Source organism: Strongylocentrotus purpuratus, unplaced genomic scaffold (assembly GCF_000002235.5).
Source record: "Strongylocentrotus purpuratus isolate Spur 01 unplaced genomic scaffold, Spur_5.0 spur5_scaffold_7, whole genome shotgun sequence".
Lineage (NCBI taxonomy): Eukaryota > Metazoa > Echinodermata > Echinoidea > Camarodonta > Strongylocentrotidae > Strongylocentrotus > Strongylocentrotus purpuratus.
Window position 1 is genome coordinate 23,307,204 of NW_022145613.1, and position 20,873 is coordinate 23,328,076.

Genomic DNA, 20,873 nt, shown 5'->3' on the forward strand with positions numbered 1-20,873 from the left:
AGGCATGGGAGAGAGAGATGCAGGAGGAAATGGGAGATAAAACGGGAATAAAATACATTAAGCAGCATTCTTTTAGTGCATCAGTGGTAAAGCTAAATTCTATGAGTCACTTATATGCTCATAGTAGTGCAGAGCCGTTCCTATATTTGGTTCAAAAACTTGTTTTATCATGATTATAATCCTTTCCATAAAAAACCATCAAACGCTGTACAGGATTTAATGTAATAGGATTTCATTTTTGAAAGTAGCTATCAAATCAGGAAACACTTTTAAATGTATAAAATTTGGTGAGCTCCCTAAAATAAAAATTTGTTTGGATTTTTTAAAAATATGTTGTTTCAAACTATGTGTATGTCTAATTCACTTAATAGAGAAAGTGGAAATGTTTGTATTAATAACATATTCAAGGTTTTGATTTGATCACTCAGTGTGCTGTGTATCAGCCCTTTGATAAATGTTAACTGAATATTTTAAACAAACAAAATGAGAAAAGAATGCATGAAACCAGGTTGAGACTATACATGCTCAGAAGTTTAGTCGATCATAATGAATATGGATAACTTTTTATCAAACCCTCATCAAATATCTCTCATGAAAATGCTGTTTGACTTGTATAGTAGAAAGTGTAAGTATCTCCACCAGCCAATTTTGACAGCTGGACATTTTATCATCTTTTCAATCTACAAAACTGAGAGGCCGAGTCCTGAAAGCAAAATGTTAAAAAAACTTTCCTTCTCTCTTGAAAAACTGATCAATAAAGAGTGCTGAAGGCTGATTACTCACAACCTATGAAGTCAAAATGATTATTTATCATTTTCGACCAGTAAGAATTGGGAGTAACCATTTTGATAAATATCAATACAGAAAATTCAGCATTTTCTAGAAGAATAAAATGTGACAAGACAGAGTGAAAACTATTTTTCTTAAGACTGATAAATTGCTGAGGCCAAACAACCTTAGAAGACCTTGTTTTATTCAAATGCATATCAAGTATCTCTAATGCAAATTCTGTTTGACTTCTCAAGTAGAACGTGTCACTACCCACATGTAAACCAGCTGGACTGCTGGAAATTTTATCTCTTTTCCAATCTTCCAAATTGAGAAGCAGGGTCTTAAAAGGCAAAAGGTTTTCAAAACTTTTCTTCTGTCTTGGGAAACTGATCAATGAAGAGTGCTGAAGGCTGTTGACATGATTACTCACAACCTAATAATGTAGATACAAACAACCACTGGCACAATGTTGAAAGAAACATTATCAAAACAAAACATCCAAACTTTTCATGAGTCACGTTTACCGGCTTTGAGCCAGGGAAAACATACGTTGCTCATGCACCACATTTTCTCTCTCCAAGCATCCCAAGAGAATCTGCCAAAGTTTGTCATATCCTATGTTCCCACTTTCTGGAAACTATGTTTTCAAGGTTTTTAAATGGTTTCTCCTGAAACTAGTTGGTTAAAAATTGTAAGGGTACGTATTATGTAATATGTCTGTAGAAAAAAATGATACTACCAGGGCACCGGAAGGGTACTACAAGGGCGCTACAAAGGTACTACAAGGGTGCCAAGAGGTACTACAAGTGTGTCATGAGGGTGCTATGAGGGTTTTACATGGGTACCACAAGGATACTAAAGGGTACATCAATTATACTACAAGGGTACTACAGGGGTCGTAAATGGTATCATAAGGGTATGACAAGGTTACTAGATGGTTTTATAAGGGTACTACAAGGGTACTAGATGATATCATCAGGGTTCTACAAGGGTATTGGATGGTTTCATAAGGGTATTGGATGGTTTCATAAGGTTACTACAAAGATGATAAGGGTACTACATGGCATCATGAGGGTACTACAGGCCATTTAGTGAGAAAAATTACCAATCGAATGCCAAAAAAATAACTGCTGTCTTGAAGCTAGTTGAGCATTGTCGCAATTTGAATTCATATGTTTTTGCTTTTTCTCTGATCAAAATGTTAGGAATGTTTGGATTTGTAATGTCCGGTAATCAGTTGCTACCTAACATTGAAGGTTTATCTATTTCAATTTTTTAAAATCATGTTCCTGATACAATTTTCTCCACATTTATTACCAGGATTTAAAACAGAGAATTCATGCCTTTTGGCTTTCAAAAGATAACTTTAAAGTACCTGTATAAACGATGGCCATGAAACCTGGTGTTGTTGCCAATCGATGGTGTGTGTGAACACATCAAGTACAACATTCTTGACAAATTCAGCTGGGTCTATGTGACACATGTGTCATGGCGTCTCTAGAGTGGGCGTGTTAAGTTCAGCAAGGGGCCAGCTACTACGTGTTTTGACATGACCAATCAATGTCACAGAACCTGAGGTCTCTCCAGCATTGCACCAGGGGATAGTGAGTCCTCTTCGGTTTTTCACTTTGGATTTTTGATTTGGTAAAGTTTGATAACCCGACCCCTTTCTGTTGTATGCACATCCCTTCCTTCCCTACCTATTCATCAATTCATTCATCCATCCTTCTCCTCTCCCTTCCTCTATCCTCCTTCTGTCCTCCCTCACTCCAGTTCCTTTCCATTCCTTCCATTGCCTCAGCCCCCCCCCCCCTCCCCACCTCTCCTCTTCCTGGTATGAACTTGTGTTTGTATAGACCTAAATTTGCATGATGCTTTCAGTAACTTTATTTAATTGTAACTAATCAGTTAAGTCTTTTTAATGATTAGTGGTGTAAAAATAATCAATTTTCATTATTTTCATGCGCAATTTCTTTCACATTGATTGATTCAATAAACATGTTTTTTGCAATGACGACCTTCATCATTGCCTTGTTTTCGTTCACATTATTAATATTCTTACTTCTTCTTCTTCTTCTTCTTGTCGTCCGGAATCCCATTCGTTTTGCACGTAGTGCTTGTCATTCCTATCTAGGTCTTTTTCTCTTGCTCGATTCCTTTCAAACTTCGTAGGCGTAATCTCTGATATCCAATCTAGGTCACCTACTTTTTTGTTTTCTGAAATCACTCATGCGTAAACGTCCAGGCGCCATTTTGTCCGTTTCTGGTCCATTTTAAGGCCTTTCTATCTTCCTATGTTTCTATGTTCTTTAATCTGCGACGTATAACCTGCCCTTCAAAATGCCATCTTCATACTCAAAATTCAAATCTGAAACCGTCTCCGTCAACAATCTCTCAAATTCTTGAAAAATTGACCCCTAAATAATCTAAAACTGCCATAACTTTCTCATATAAATTACGTTTTGTATTTAAATCTCACAGTATCTTTATCTCATAATTGCACATAGCCATGCCAAATTTCACGCTCCAATGGCTTTGCAAAACATAAATAGCGGCCTCTAAAGTTCTGGTAATTGGCTTTCTTTATGTGGCCGTATCTCCATTATGGCTTGCCAGACCCTTTTTTTCCTTGAAAATTTGCAGTGACATGCCGAGTTCCAATACGCAGGGCACCTCGTGGCCGGATTTTTGAAATTGGTCAACGGGGCCATTTAAGACGCCATTTTGTCCTATAAATCTATTTTACATCACATGTTTCGATAGGATTATCATAGAAACAAGAGAATGGTTTACAATAACAACCATGAAATTCTCTTTCTAATGATACCAAATACGGCCCATAAAGAGACATAAAGAGAGAGAGAAAAAACAATTTAACTCCGGTCATAATACAGATCCTGTACGTTTTCCGCCCATGCATTACACGCATTGTCTATGGGGCATATCGGGTTCACACTTTTTGCCCCCAGAACGATCTTGATTGCAATGACGAACATGCACCAAATCCCATTGGTTTTTGCACCCAGTGCTTGCGAGCCCTTTCTAGGTTCTTTCCCCTATCCCAATTTCTTTCAAACTTCATAGGCATAGTCACTACCACCCCATCAAGGTCACTGTTGAGGCCTTTCTTTCGCCCTACCTATCTCCAATATTACAGAAGCTACAGACTTTGTACAAATTGCTCTGGATAGTCCGAGAGAAGCTCTTTTGTTTGACACGTAGAAACATGGCGTCATTGCACGCACATCGTTGTTCTTCAAACTGTTAAGAATAAGAAGTGGAAACTAAGATTAATTGTTGCCAATTTCAGGAGGGTAAACTGATCAATTTAGAAAATAAGAAACATTTGAACTGTTATGGTTTAAAGGTGCAGTGTACAGATCGTAAACTTTGCCCTAACATTGTACCCCAATCCTAGCTATGAGGCACCTGCAAGTTCTTACCAAAGTCTCTCCCTCTTCATTTACATTCCCATCGTGTACCTTAAAATAACTTATCAAGAAAACCTTCATCACAATTAAGAGTCCTTAGTCATTAGCTCGCTAAACACGGAAACCAGGGCCTTTCCTTCGTGTCGCAAGTGCATGCAAAAATCTGTCTGAATGAGCAATTTCATTGGCGGCCATTAGTACCTTTTCGTTTGCCCCCTGATAATTCATTCTGCCAATGGTGATATGTCAGATAGGTCTAGGCCTTATGTTTGTTGTTTATACGTGACTAATGCTTTTGATAGATGCCAGAAAGGCATATGTCAAATATGGTCACACTATTTCTATAATGTAAAATGACAGATTGTTTCCGCAAAAGGCACTTGTCTCACAGAGGGTCAATCGTCCAGTTGACCACTATTGGCTAACAAAGTCATTGTGTTTTAGTAAAAATGAGTTGTATCGTCTTCAGAGATACCAACCTCTTGAAACAAAAAATAGACTGAGTATCCTAAAAAAAAAAAAATCAGATTTTGGAGAGAAAATTAGATTTCCCTGAAAACTCGACACTACCACTAGCCCATCGGCCCCGGGCCAGTAAAAATTTCAGAAAATGTTTTATGGTAAGTACGGTCAAGTAAAATGTTTGCTCTTTCATTAAAATTTAATGGGAAAATTGTAACGCAAAGTTTTTGTTGGGGTTGCGGGGGTTTACTTGTACATGTTTCTATGCGATTCCGCGGTTTTTATGGGTTTTAAAAAATTAAAAAATTAAAAATGATGATGAAAATCGTATTCTAAGAGGTGATATCGTATTATCGTATTTCATCCTTATTATCTTACTAAATACGATTTAATCGTACTGGTTTGCATCTCTGCATCTTGTGCAAGGTCTTCTCTCAAGATTCATCAAATGATATACATGTCCATAATGGTTTTATTGCCAGCAGAGGAGAAACCATGTACATGTGTGTAAGAAATATATCACCTGCACCAAGAACATATTGCCTGCTTAGAGCCAAAAAGGCAACAATATCTATATGCAAGATTGTATGACTTGGTCTCCCTCTGGTTAACAGCATGCCTTACAGGTACATGTACATGTATAGGGATGTCCCTATATGAGATACCAATACAAGAAGTTTCTCAGAGAGGATCCTTCACAGGTAGTGAGGGTAAACCTGTACCAATAGCCTCAAATAATATTAATTACAATAATAATAATCTGGATGTATATGACGCTTAAGACGAAAAATTATCTTAGCGCTTTATAAATATTTATCCCGGTCGTCCTTCGCACACAATGTGCACCATCTTCACTTCCCTGGGGGTCGTTCCTACCATATGGTCACCTAGAGGGCATAATTACTAACACAAAGGCTTTCATCATCCTACCAGGTCCCCATTTCTTTCCTGGGTATAGACGGGCAAATGTAGATTAATGCCTTACAGAAAAAAGACATTGGTGCCATGTCAGTATCTCCTTTGGCAGAGATGAATGACTACAAACCTGTATCAAGGTCAGCAACGCCCGAAGACATCTCCTTGTGGTTCTTGACGATGGACTCCCGGTCAGCATGGCGTGGGTCTGGTAACGTCCGACTCTTCCGTCGCTTGCTGCCCTTCCGTCCCGTCGGGTAGCCATCTGCAGAACTGACCGATGACCTCTGTTATGACACAAAGAAGGAGACAAAGAGAAAAGGATAATTGCTATGAATATAATACGAGTAATAATAATAATAATCAGTTATAGAAAAACTAGAACTGCATTATTTCATGAGATATTCATTCTTCTTAGAAAATGTTTTTCACTTTGGGCAGCCAGATACACTGTTTACAGAGTTCGAAGCATTCAGAGAATGTCTTTCCACCAGGTACACTGTACATGAACTTATTAATTATATACTTATATACATCACAGAGACATTACCGTTGTCTACAATTCATAACTTTGTCATATTTGTCTGCTTTCATTCACACTGTCACCAGTCTACATCTCTGATTATTCTGCTTTCCTCTAGAGAAGTTTGCTGTCAAGGTTGGTTTTTCCCTTGAAGAGGAACTATTCAGAATACATGCCCTATTCAAAGGATACAAGGTATGAACTCATATTCTAATCCAGTGAGAATTATCGTGATTTCATAAATTTATTTTCAAAGTCAACTTGTATGAAATTGATCCAAAATTCTGGAAAAAACCCTCATAAACATGAATGACATTTAAAAAAAAAAAATTGGCAACACACTCAGATATTTGGGTATACAATGTTAAAGGGAGTGTAGCATGACGAGACTACGTGTCTGTCCCTTGGCCTGACTCTGAGCCAAACGGGTATAATACGACTATGGACGACGCGACCGCAGAAATCACGTGCGTGCAACATAAGTGAAACCAAAGCGTGAGGAGAACTTAAGTCTTTGCCAAGGTACACTCCCTTTAATATGGATGATGAATAAAAAGCAATTGTCCGATTGACCAGGTCAAGCCAATATGTCAATCAGGAGAGCAGACCGTCAAATCTTGTCAAACATGCTGCCATCCACGCAAGGAGAGAGAGATGATGCATGGTGTGTTTTGTCATACAGATGTGTTAAAAATTGACATAACTCTGTTTTATATATTCAATGGAATTGATAGCATGAAACTTTCATATCTTTAAGTATTGTATTGGCACACACTTCAAACAATGGCATTCATGTTTTCCTCTTCTTCTTGTTTTCAGAAGGGGGGAGTTGTTATTACATCAACTCTGCACACAAAGTAATAAAAGAGTCCTGCAACATATAAACTCTTAATTTCATGAACTTTGTCACATTAATTCAAGAAAGCAGGGAAATCAAGATAATGCATGATATGCAGTTATTGTTCCAAACTTTTGTCTACCATCTGGTATCTATATAGTTCTCAAGAAATGAACCATGAAGGTGAGCTTAATAGAAGTGGAAAATTGAGGGGAAAAGGAAGAGATTACTCAAAACTTGCAACCAAAGCTTTACGAAGCATATTTCTGGTGTGGCACATTTCAGACATCTCTTGTATTGTATTCATTTCCTGTCAAAGACATTTGGCAAACATTTAAATCAAAAGACTTTTTCTTATAAAATGTACTGTACATGTAGAGTGTGTATTTAGTGAGTAAGAAATTCAATTGAAATAGCCACTTTTTTGGTTAATCTTAATCTAAAACAAATGATAGATCTCTTATCCCTTAAATTTTCAGTTTAATAATTTGAGATGAATCATAAACAAATAGGGTAACTTTTAGAAGACTATTTTCATAACATTTTGTTTTTGTTAGTAGAAAGCATCCATGGAATATAGATCTACACCATATTTTGAAGAAGTCAATATTAATTTAATTGAGTTCATTTTCAATACCATGATATAAATGTAAAATCATAACAATGTAGCATAATCTTGAACAGCATTCAAGATTTAGTGTTCAAAGAAGTCTAATATGAATTAAAATGGAATTAATTAAAAAAAATATACCCTCCAAAAAAAAAAAAAAAAAATTGTATCAAATATTCATTTTAGGCAGAGGGGGGGGGGGGGGGGGGGGGGCTTGTACTCTTCATGCCTCTATGAAATATTAGTCAACGGATCAGGGTTTCATTATTTCCTCCATTGACAATCTTTTCTTTTCATTAAACACATATCCGAATCATAGTTTGATCATAATTGCACGTAACTATCAAAGATGATGTTTAAACAAGCTCTTCCTCTCCTTCATAGCATTGAGAGTCTGGCATCTATTGATTCATCAATCAGCATGACAATTGCAATGGCAATGAAATGGTGTTAATCTGATTCTAGAGCTCACACTATGACATGAATTTAATATATCAACATAGGGTGTTAATTATAAAGAGAGAGTGAAGAATATTGTACATCAAAGATATATTGTACATCTTTGATTAAAAATAATACATCACAACATAAATCTATTTATATGTGCATCCCTAAATGAATCATTATGTCAAACATCAGGATGTCATGTACAAATCTAAATCATTTGAGCATTTAAGTAAACCACGAATGTAGTCACAGAGGATAATAACAAATTCATCTACATTGATTTACTTGTATGTGTGACATACACGGTGATAGACATAAAAGGAATTTAATATGGAAAGCAGGACAGCATTTTTCTGCATGAAGTTAAACACAGAACATTGCATCAAAATAATGAACTGTTTTCAAGGGCATACAGTTCGTGAATGTTTTATACAAACACATTTTGTACTATCCGGTAGTCATTTTTAGTACTCCTAACTTTCTTAATTTTATAATGCGTCTCAGAATAGGTTTACTAGATATATGGCGCAATATAGGTGCATTATTTTATATTATTATCAATTATTAATGATGGGGAAATTGATACCGGTAGTTGGCTATTTTTCTGAAGGATTCCTACATCATCTAATATCTGATGATCTATGACCCTGAGGCATACCTGTAGAAATATTGAATAATTCAATCTGTTCTCTAGAATCATTTCAAATCAATAGATTCAAATCTATCTTCTTCTGAAGAAAAAAAATGTACCAGTATTCAGAATCTTAAGTAAAACACCAATGACATCAGCAAGTGAAGAAAAAAAATCATGAGGAAACTATGACTTTCAAATCTATAAGGCAAACCTCACTAATGGTAACATTAGAGTTTGTATTTCAGGCCAAATGGATGGGTTTGGAAAAGCGTGCAACTCAGGACAGGCAATGAAATACGAGGAAATAATAAAACTATTAATAGTAACTGATGACTGATCAATCACAATTTCATATAGGGATAATTCAGATCAATATAATACGCAATAAGGAGAATTTGGATTGACTGAACAAAGCACAAACGAGGCAAGGGGTAGAGGAAGAAGTGAGGGATAACGCATTTATCAAAGAACCGGTAGCTGTGTGACATGCGATCTAACCCTCACACATACAGAGTACCGACTTACGCAGGGAGTTAAACAACAAGGAAGGATGGGAGTGGATGAGTTATCATGAGATAATTGAGATTTACAACCAGTAGAGGGATGGATAATTTCTCCTGGAAACAAAAACTAATTAGTAGCTTCCCAAAAGCCTACACAGGCCTCACTTGACTGCAGGTTATACTAATCTTTCACTAGTTCAACGTAATATTATTAGATTGGATCCTCCTCTCTGAAATTGTTCATATAAGGTCTGTCCTCATCATGCAGATCGAAGTTGCATAATAACCCACTATTTTCAGACTCGGATATCCGAAGCTTGAAATTGCGTGTTCACCGGACTGATACGCTCATCACAAACTAGCTTGGACAGGCGCAAATTAGCCGGCTATTTTGGAAACAAGACCAAGATTTCTCAGGATATTTTCTGCAGGCTGATGAAAACACAAATTAGCTGGCTAATTTGCAATCGAGATAAACTGTAGTAAGAATAGCAGGTTATTTGGCAAACTCGAGCTGATGAAGCTGTCTATTGGGTATACATTGTGGTTGAAAATGAAACCCTCCAAAACAGGTTTTGAAGTCTGTAAAATGATTTGTTTATTCTATTTTAGATCTCGTATTTTGTATGCTGGATATAAGTTTTACCTTTACTTTGGAAATACAACAAAATATGGTTTTATACTTAACTCAAATTACATGTTAATGTCATTCTACTAGTACTATTAAAGAATAAATCTTGGATTGGACACATGTCTTGGTATGCAGTGTGTTATCTTGTATCAGGAACGTGAGACACAAAGTATTTACTACTCATGCATCTACAGGCATTATACTGAAGGCACACGCGCTGTGCAAGGTATTCATGATAAAGCAACTTCCCCAAGTACTTGTGGCTGAGATGAGTGACACTAATGATAATGGATATTAGTGTAAATACTGACTTCCTCATTATTTTATTGGTGATATGATGATATAAACATTGATACATCCAGGCAATCTATTCCTGTATCTCCATTAAATCCGGTCAATTTAACAAATTATTAACAGATTTTATGAGATGAAGCAGATCCTAATCAAACGATTGGTTGAGAGCGTACATGTGACAGGCATCTATTTGCCTATCACGTAATTTTCCTATTGACCGGTCATTAGTAAATACTTGTGACTGGTGATTAGTAAAATCATGTAATAAAACATGTTTATACAAAAAATAAAACATCTTATAAAACAAATAATACACATCATTTTGTTCAGGCATTAGTAAAATTACCCACACTCGGTACCTTCAAAAACACGCCCTTGGAAGTGGTCTAAACACCCTTGGCTATTGCTTCGGGCGTGTTGTTAGACTGTTACAAAGGTACCGTGTGTGGGGAATTCTTATTATTATTAATGCCCTCACTGCTGTGTATTATTTGTATACTAATTGAAGCTCATATAAAGGTGATCCATCTCCTATGGACTAACAGTGAAAGAAAGAACGTAGCTTACTCTTTTTCTCGTACTGCAAATCACCATAACAACACCATCCTGGTCCTCCACACACTGCACTGACCAACGACACGGCACACAAGGCATCGTGGGTAATATAAATTCAAATTCAAACCAAATAATCCTTTTCCTTTCCACTTGCAATCCACACTATGTCACTTTGAATGCTACAGGATCAGTCTCTAGTATCCCGTAAGCTTCTCGACCATCCAAAGATTAAGTTGTGAGACACACGACTCTACAAATCCAACCAGCTGCACTGCATCGTATGTTCCTCAGGACTGATTAAAATCGTTAAGAGCGTTGGCATGAGTAGAGTATTTCTCAATGAACTTCCTTATTATCCTCGTCATACATTCACAAGTGTTTATGAAAACCCATAATCTAACTACCTGAGAGAAGTTTCGGTTTCAGAAGTCCTCAAAAGAGAACGAGCCATTAAATGAAGATTGAACAACAACCTCGATGACGACACACTGTGAAAATATCAAGAGTATGGATCTTGCACTGGAATGTTCGATGATGATGAAATAATACCAACCACTCAAGAATTAATATGACACCCAATAAATAAATCCAAGGTTTGAATAGGCAGAAAGTTAATGAAGTATCCAGGAAATGATCTCAAACACACACACACTTTTGTGAAAGAAAGAAAATTAGGACGATAATGAAAGTCTTTGATATAAAACCAAAGTATTTCTACTTCCACGTTAAGATCTTGATGATATATCACACGCGAGTGCTGTCCATCTTTTAATCCACTTTGAATAATCTCTGAGCTAAAACGAAAGACAGGTAACTACTTTGTAAACAACTTAATCCACGGATTCTTAGATCGATAAGAGAATGCAGCACCTGCTTTAGTCCAACAAAGTTCTTTCAGCTTTGATGAAGGATTTCTGAGTAATTTGACGATTTATTAATTCTAAAAAGAAGATGTCCTTCTACATTTATGTGAGATTTGTTCCTGATTAAGAACGAATGACAGAATCGACTGTGCCTCTCGGTGGTCGCACTGCAAGAGACCGACTTCACAAGGTATTTCCAGAGCCAAACCTTGACTCGATCGCAGCGGCACGATGAAGCACTTTTAGTCACCGCGCTGGACAGACGGGTTGGATCACTCTGCAACCCTTTCAGTTAGGAGACAAGAGCAGAAATTAGGGAGAAGGGGGGACAACGAAAGACACTCATTGCATGGCAGCTAAAGCAGTAGCCAAGAACTAACTCAAACCCCCTCTCCTGCAAAAGTCGCAATGGATGACACATTAGGATTAGCCTAAATCCTGCAGACCTCTTTCGTTAATACATGAACGACCAAGTCTTGAGCTGTATCAAGTTAGGTAATACTTAGGAGACAATTAGTGCTACCATTGTATCGTCTACAGATTGCCAAAAGGCATTATCTAGGTGTGGAGGGTCAGGAGTTCATATATGTAATTTCTGACTCTAAGTTATTTTTTCCTTTAAAGTGTAAAGGTAATGTAAAAGTGAAGTGTAATGTTCAAATATTTTTCAAAGAAACTCTCTTTTGCTTTCTTTATTTGGTTTCTCACAAAAATCGTCGTAAGTAAGATTTCACCAACACCCCATTGAAATGAGGGTATTACAACTAACTTACGTTTCAAAAAGGATGTCGTGAACTTGTACTTTTGACGGTTTCATGAAACGATGACCATGTTATCAATTACCTTGACAGACATACAAAGTAGATTTATAACAAATTTAACCAAAAGATAAACTAGATCACGCTACTTTCGATTATTTTTTTGAGCACTGAATGAAAAGTACATTTTAGGTTCCTCTTAAATGACATTAAGCAGATATGAAATCCATTACGCAGCTTGAAGCTCAGGAACTGTACAAACCAAAAGTTGCTGTTCAAGATACATGGTACTTATTATGAGGGTAAGTGTTCAGGGATGGTATCGTTTTATACAGGTCCCTTTTTTGGGGGGGGGGGGCGGTTTCAGGGTAGCCTACAACATTTGCAAAGTATCTAAGTGTACAAGTTGTTGTACATTGTATCATACTATATTAACAAAATCAAGAATAGCAAATGGTCAAATGCTTCTGGTTTTACATCTCTTACATTTTGTCACTCATTTTGAACCCTGGTAAAAATCTGTACTATACTATTATGAAACATTGCACTAAAACAACAAAACCAAATATTTATCGCAGCTGGATCTTCAACTGATCAGGAATGATTAAATTTGGACATCATTAATTCTTGGAGGCCATGTTTTACTAATTCAGAAAAACCTGAAAATGGGTCTTAGATCACTTTTAATGAAGGGCAACTAAGATCACAGACCGACTTCCTGTGTTGATACTGATTTTGGACAAAAGATCCAGCGCAGTGTCAGGGTTAATGTTTGAATAGAATAGGGGCCTTTGAGTTGCATTTCAAGTTTTCAAAGCAACTTCTTATGCAAAGAGGACTTGGGTCTGATAAGTTTGGAGGAGCTAGACTAGAATGAATGACAGCTCGTAACTGTGGAAGGAAGCAACCCTACAGAGAATACTGCGTGTTGATTGGTGGATGATGAGTCCAACTTACCCCCAACGGTGATGAGGTAGGAGGGGGGTACCTGGTCAGGTGACATGGGTTTAGGGGGCAGGGAGAGGTCTTTCCCTGCATTCACACAAGCAGAATTCATTGTACAGTGAAAACCTGTCCATAAAGACCACCCAAGGGAGACAAGAAAAGTGGCTTTTATAGGCAGGTGGTCTTTATAGACAGGTTCCTTTAGTACATGTTTCAATGAGAAATCATTTTCAAGGGAAAAAAAAAATGTGGTCTTTGTAGACAGATGGTCTTTCTATACAGTTGGTCACTGAAGCAGGTTTGACTGCACATCTATATGAGAATTGTATACATGTACCTATACTATATTACCTTTTTTTCTTCTAGTCTGAATGTCACATAAAAATATGTTGTATGGCAAAAAGCTGTTTGCACATCGCTTCAAACAAAAATTTGATAAAGAAACACGTTCTAGCCTAAACGTTGTATCGTACAAAAATCGTATAAGAGGGTGGGGCTTATCATGAGCATGCACTGATCATTCCCCAGCTATCGTGTCAAATGACATCTTCAAAACAATTTATCAATATGACATGTTTTTATATCATGTTGTTTTCTAGGCCGTACATTAAACAATGATATATATATATATATATTTCTTTACACAAGTTTGGTATAAATGTCCTATAGTCGTATTAGGCTATTAGAAGAGCAAGAGTTCTGAACAGAGAAGTCCTCAACTCTAGGACCCAGGAACCTGTATGAAGGGGGTCATACTCTAAATAGTATATTTATTTCAGTGTTCTTTATACAGGGTGGCCCTTTCAATATCAAGTATTGATCTTCCAAGGGGCCCTGTCTGTACAATTACAAAAATAAAACATCACATATTAGAAATAAATAAATAAATAAATAAATATATATATATATATATATTTTTTTTTTTTTAAAACAAAAAATATATGAAACCCATCTCTCCTTCATTTTCCTCTCTTCACCCATCTCTTCCACTGACTTCTAGCCTCGACACAAGAGGAAATTACTTTGCGAGTATATAACTGCAGGGAAATTGCTTCATCTTCACGTCCAGTCTCATCACTGTTGTAAATCTGAAACGCATCTGCCTTGATCTGATCAAATTCTTGGTCTAGTAAGGTACTTTCTGCATCCTCCCTCTCTCTCTCTCTTTCTCTCTACCACTCTCACTTTCCATTTCCCTCTCCCCTCTCTCTCTACATCTTGTCTATCTATCTATCTAATTTTCTAATCTACATGATTCCATATATCTATACTATACCGTATCTATCTTTCTACCTACTTACTTATCTAACTATCCATCTTTCTATCTATCTATCGATCCATCTTTCTATCTATCTATCGATCCATCTTTCTATCTATCTATCTATCGATCCATCTTTCTATCTATCTAAGAGGAGATATTTTCTGCAACAGAGAACATTTTAAAAGAGACTCAACACAACAAACGTCAGTTGGATAACATATCTATCTATCTATCTACCATATCTATCTATCCATCTAACAATCAATCAGTCTAACTATATATCTGTCTATCTATACATCCACCCTTTTCTCCATTTTTTCCAATTCTCTCTTTGCCTGTCAACCTATGTTTCTTTCTTTGATGTTTAGTCACATACATTAATCGGTTGTCCGAAATTCACCTGTTTTTTCTTTTTTATTACAAGGAAATACAACAAAAGCATTTGCTTATAAATCTACTCTCTTGAGTTCATGTGTGGGTAACCACTTTACTTCTACTTCCTTCAAGAGTCCACTGTCAAGTTTATTTTTATTTAACATACTGTACGTAATACATGTATATATTCACCACATGGGTCATTCATAATAACAAGGTCTTTCAATGATAAAAGTTATTTCTCTACAAAGCAGATTTATTATTTTAATTGCAACATATATGGGCACACCCTGCATCTTAATATAGTTTGGGCTTTCCGTTTTCCTTTCTATTTCATTTAAATCCTTGTTTCTTCCTTCCTGGCTCTTCATCCATGGACAAAAGGCCAGAAGTATTGGTTTATACTGTAATTTCAATGTATTTTAATGTCATACACTACCATTTATATGAAACATTTCGGTTATATTGGGAAAATTGGAATCCATGCCCTATTTAAAGATGGAGAAATCAATAAATCAAAATTCAATTCTTGTTCAAAAAGTTTGGCAAATTCAAAAGACAAGATCAGTGACTGTATTCACGACTGTGCACGAAGGTAGCCCATACTCCAGCTTGCCCTCACTTTCAGCATATAAAACACAAAATTGTATTTCAAAAACTCTGCATGAATGCCGGCAGAAGTGCTCAGGGCAAGATACAAGATGGCAGCTAAAAAAACTGTTAACATGTACAAAATACTTCTTTTTTCTTCATAATCTAATAGCATTATATTCATGTTCCATTCTCGTAATAGAAATGAGTGTAAATGAGAGCTTCCTTATGTTAAAATAAATGAAATTACAGACACACAACTTCCAGGTAACTTAATTGAGGAAGGTGTTATTTGCAGATTATGGGTGCCATATATGTGGGGATTATGTACTCTGAAGAGGGAAGAGAGAAAGGGGGAGGGGGAGGGGGAGGGGGAGCAGTTTACTTGTGTGCGAAAGTAAATTTGCTGGTATCTCTTTGGTCCAATAGTGCAATTTGCAAGTCATGTTCATGGTATAATAGAGTGCCTGGGAAAAAAAAGGTTAATCCAAAGTGTTGTTCAAAGTAATGAATTTTCTAAAAATTCCTTTTTTTAAATAATCCTTGGAGCATCTATACTATACAACCAGGACGATCCATTTTGTACTAAATTCAGACCACAGTTTTCGATTCATATCTTTTTAATCCCTAAGTTCTGGATACATTGGCCAAGCAAGATAACAACATCGATTGCGTTACTTGAATATAATTTTGTTATAACAATGTATTTTCCATAAACTCCAGCCCTGTGATGATGGGTTAATATTACACTTTCGCAATAAGTTCTTATTTTCACATTGACATTTGTGAATATATTAATAATTTTTAAATATCACTTTCCACAGGTTCACCATCTGGAAACTACCTGTAAACAAGCACATAGTGTTTTATATTTCTTCAAGTTCCATTTAACCTTTTATTCTTTGTGATATTTTCTTAAATCTCTTCATTGCCTCGCTCATTTCCATTTCATGTCATAACAAAATATTAAATATCCCCCCCCCCCAAAAAAAAAGAACAAGAAGAACACGAAGAACGAAGGCACTTGGAAAATAGAATTGGGCAGGGACAAGCAATTAGAAATTCATTTTACTTGGCTTTATCTTTTTATGTAATACAGCGACAATATTAGATAGATAGAGGAAATATGAATTTAAGCGGTCTTGTAACACTCAATTTGCAATAGCATATTTTGTAGAACATCAAAGTCGGATAGGATGTTATGAATCTTTTCCTTCCTGGCACTCAACAAGACCCTACATGTGAATCCTCTATCAGTTAATGGACAATGCTATGAATCAAATATGATTGTGACTGTCATGTTTATAGTTTTGGGAAGTTCCTCATGGGGAGAGGCTCCATCCTGCCCCGAAAAACATCAAACTTTTAAAGCCCCACTGTACTACTTATAGCTACTTGCGCCCTCTATAAAGCAAACAATGCTTAATTGGTGACCGTTGTTCCCACATGATCCCCTTTTTCTTATGTTAATTGAGAGCTGATTTGATGAGATAATACACCTATCAGTGACCATGCAGGGAGGTCTAATCTCTCCTGGCCAGACTAGTGCAGTGGGGCTTTAAAATTTTATATTCATCTTGCATCTTTCAATGCTCCGAAATGAGAAAAGAAAAATACATAGGAGTAGGTTAATTCCTAAATTTCATTAATTGTAATTTAACTCCTATTAAAATTTCATGTGAAGTGTACCGGCATTCCAAACTTCAGTTAAAGAATTGTTCCGGCATTCCAATTTGCCAGTTGAAGAATTAAAGCCCAAGCTCTTTCTTACAAATATTTTAATGGATCAGTTACCGGTAGTTTGCTTTATATGCAGATGTTTGATAATCAGCATAATTTAAATCATTTACAGCATGTCATATCACAAACAGTTATGAATGCCTATAGTATGAATTGTGTCTTTAATAGAAAGAACAGTTGAAATCTATTCATTTAGTCATAATTACTAAAAATAAGAAAGACAAATATGAAGCAACTGTTGCCCTGAACTCAAAATTTAAATACAAATCCTCCATCAGTAGAGGCAATGTTATGAATCAACAATGACTTCAGCTATGTTTATAGATTGAGAAGTTCCTGATGAAACAATGTCTCCATCCTGTCTAAAAACCTTTGCCCCTCATATTTGTTCTCATAATGACCCTCATTTTCCTTTTTATCTTATTTTTTCATTGCTCAGTAATTTAGGGGAAATTTTGAGTGAGGCTTCTTTTAGCCACAAAAATAAATTAATCCTACTATTTTTCTTCTTTGTTGGAATGTTTCTTGTTTACAAACATCCATGCAACGTCGTAAACATTCCTTTAAGTTTGATGGACTTAAGATTATATTTTGAGAGAAAGTGAAGGAGACCACAACTAGCGCTGGAAATGTCACTAAACTTGAATATTAGTCAGACCTTAAATAAGTTTGTTTATAATATTGGTTTCATATACATGTACTAACACGTAGGATTTCCTCAATATAAATCATAACTTCTTTCCTTTAAAAAGGGAATTTTGTCACTTTTTAAAACTTTTACCCAACTAAGTTGGGACTGATTGAAAAGTTTACTGACCTTTTATGTTTTCTCTTTTGAAATTTGTTTAATTAAGGTTAACTCTTAACCAGTCGTTTGTATTTTTTAAAAGCTTACAACAGCAATGCAAAATAGGATTCCCCAACATATTTCTTTTTGTCATCATATGTTATCACCTGCACAATTTATTCCAGCTATGGAATGATGCAGTTGCTTGATTTCTGTTATGTTCTCAGCCAAATGAAGAGCCACAATTAATCTGGAATGATTGCAAGTCATCTATAAAGCAATCCCAAACTTTTGTAAAAACTCTCAATTCTTTAGTACCGAGTTGAGGATGCCATCAAGTTGCTAGTGATTTGAATTCAATCACTATTGTTTATAAGACGAGGCCCTGGTCTTCTTTTTTCTGCAATCGGGGTACAAGAGGGCAATCGCTGACCATTTATAGAAATCCAAAGACACAAATCTCTATTTGCTATGCAATTTGACCATCACAGAACCGGCCCTGACATGGCGAAATTCTAGAACAAGAGTCGCAACACCGGAGAGCTTTTTGCCAAAGTTTAAGAGTCATAAGAGAGAAATCCAAAGACACTAATCTCTATTTGCTATGCAATTTGACCATCAAAGAACCGGCCCTGACATGGCGAAATTCTAGAACAAGATTCGCAACACCGGAGAGCGTTTTGCCAAAGTTTAAGAGTCATAAGAGAGAGGGGGGGGGGGGGTATTACTGTGCCCGGCCTTATTGGCAAAGGAAGTGACAGGAACCCATTTCCTCCTCCCTCATGAATGAACGGATGAGGGTGAGGAAGTCTTATTAAGATGATGGAAGCAACGCAAACAGGACTGTCAATCAAACAAGAATAGGACTTAGGGCTGGATTAGTACAGCTTGGCCTGTAACAGGTTCACACTTACATTGAATTAGGCAGTCGGTAGAATGTGGGGACGAGCAGTTGCGCCAAAAATTGATTTTCTGACGGATATGTCACAACTCTGGTTTTTGTGGGTACTCTGTATGTCAAGAGTTGGTCATCTTTTTGACAGGAAACCTGCTATCTATAGATTTATTGACAATTTTTAATGAAATTTTATTTATAAATCTTAAATTTCTGCAAGATCACTTTTTCACATCAGTATTTTGGCTTATTTTAAGTAGGTGGGAGCCGCATGACATGATTGACCAGGTACTTTCAGTAGCCAGTATCGCCAGGAGACTTCCTTCAGAAGATAAAGAAGATAAAAGAATGAATTTCACCCCTAATAGTCTAAAAAATAGTTTGCATTCCCTGAGTCCTGAATAACATTTCTACATTCATATCTTCTTTTTACTTCGTCCTTTGATTAAATGGAGTCGGGCTAACTCGGCCCACGGGACTACTCGGCCCAGCTGGAAAAACTGGGCCGAGATGTCCCGACCTGATTAATCGATCGAGAGATACCAATGTGTATATGTTTGTGCTCTTTGTGACTTAATAATGCCCTTTCCAACCTAAATCTTTAATGGAATTGTGTTAAATGATACCAATAAAGACAATCTATAACTTATCTTTAGGTAAAATGACAAAAAAATGACATTTCGGACAATTTACTCACAGCTCGCAATCCGCATTGCCGCACGTACATTAAATGTGCGATGTATCTACTCGGACCACTGAAATTCGAGCAGTGTTTTTGTCGGTAAATCACTGCAAAAATATCATTTTTATCTCGTATGAAGGTCTATTTTTTATTCCTGACACAGATTTCATTATTGAGAAGTCGAATATAGTACATTTTAGACGAGATGGTTGATGTTTGTTCACATTCTTTCGTCCTGGCCGTAAATTAGCAGACTACTGCCTAGTGCTACCGCAGCAGCTCAGCTCAGTGTGCAGCTAGCCGTACAGCGCCGCCGGCCGGGTCGGCGGGGGAATTCACTGACTCGTGCCGGGCTGCTGCACTGCATTGCATGATTGTACTGCCCAATTTGATCGAGTGATGTGTGAGTATAACTAATCAAACTAGATCTATATCTACTGTATTGTCATTATTCATTCCGAGTAGAATATCCAATTTGATTTAGTGAGTAAACTAGACCTAGATCTATATCTACTGTAGCTACATCATTATCATATACTAGATTATAGTCATTCAGACTGAGTAGAATATTCGATTAATGAAGGAATGGAATTTTTCTTTTTCATAATCAGATAATCATATTTTACTCCTAAAAGTTAAAGACTTGATAAATAGCTAGATCTCTCGTAAGGGCCTAGCCTAGTACTGTAAGAGAAGTGAGCTGAAGAATCGCCTTCTTTTTTTTATTTTGGAGGGGCAGGCGCGTAGCCAGGGAGGGGGGGGGGGCAGTGGGGGCGGTCGCCCCCCCAAAAAAAGAAAAAAAAAAGAAAAAAGGAAGAGGACGTAGGAAGAAAAAGGATTAAGAGTCGAGAACGCTACAACGAATCGTCTTCTTTCTCTAATTAATTAATGAAACATTAAAGCTTCCGCGTGGGAAGGGGGGACGGAACTGAATTCAGATAAGGATAAAGAGTCGAGAACGGTACAACGAATCGGGGTCCAGACAACTCGCCACAAAGACAACCCGCCACAATACCCTGGACATCCCGCCTCAATACCCTGGACAACCCGCCACAATACCCTGGACAACTCGCCACAGCCTTTTCGGACAACTCGCCACACTTTTTCCCATCATGCAGGATTTCTAGATCTAAAATGAAATGAAATTGTAATTTTTCATGATTTTCGTGCTTTTATAAACACAGTCATTACAAAGAATAAAGTTGATTTCCCTTGTAACAATAATATATATTGAAATGAAATTGTCATTTTTCATGATTTTCGTGCTTTTATAAACACGGTCATTACAAAGAATAAAGTTGATTTCCCTTGTAACAATAATATGTATTGAAATGAAATTGTCATTTTTCATGATTTTCGTAC

General features: G+C 36.6%; 1 protein-coding gene across 4 annotated transcripts in view; it reads right to left on the reverse strand.

The window, feature by feature from the left end:
- The window catches only part of LOC575143 (rho GTPase-activating protein 18), a 112,136-nt gene that overhangs the window by 42,821 nt on the left and 48,442 nt on the right, over window positions 1-20,873 (reverse strand). For 3 of the 4 annotated variants that reach the window (XM_030974415.1, XM_030974413.1, XM_030974414.1), the window contains exon 6: window positions 5,710-5,866. In XM_030974415.1, the coding sequence (XP_030830275.1) occupies window positions 5,710-5,866 (157 nt within the window). Of the gene's footprint in view, window positions 1-5,709; window positions 5,867-10,626; window positions 11,877-20,873 lie in introns of those variants that run through there. The other variant, XM_030974416.1, reaches the window with a different exon arrangement.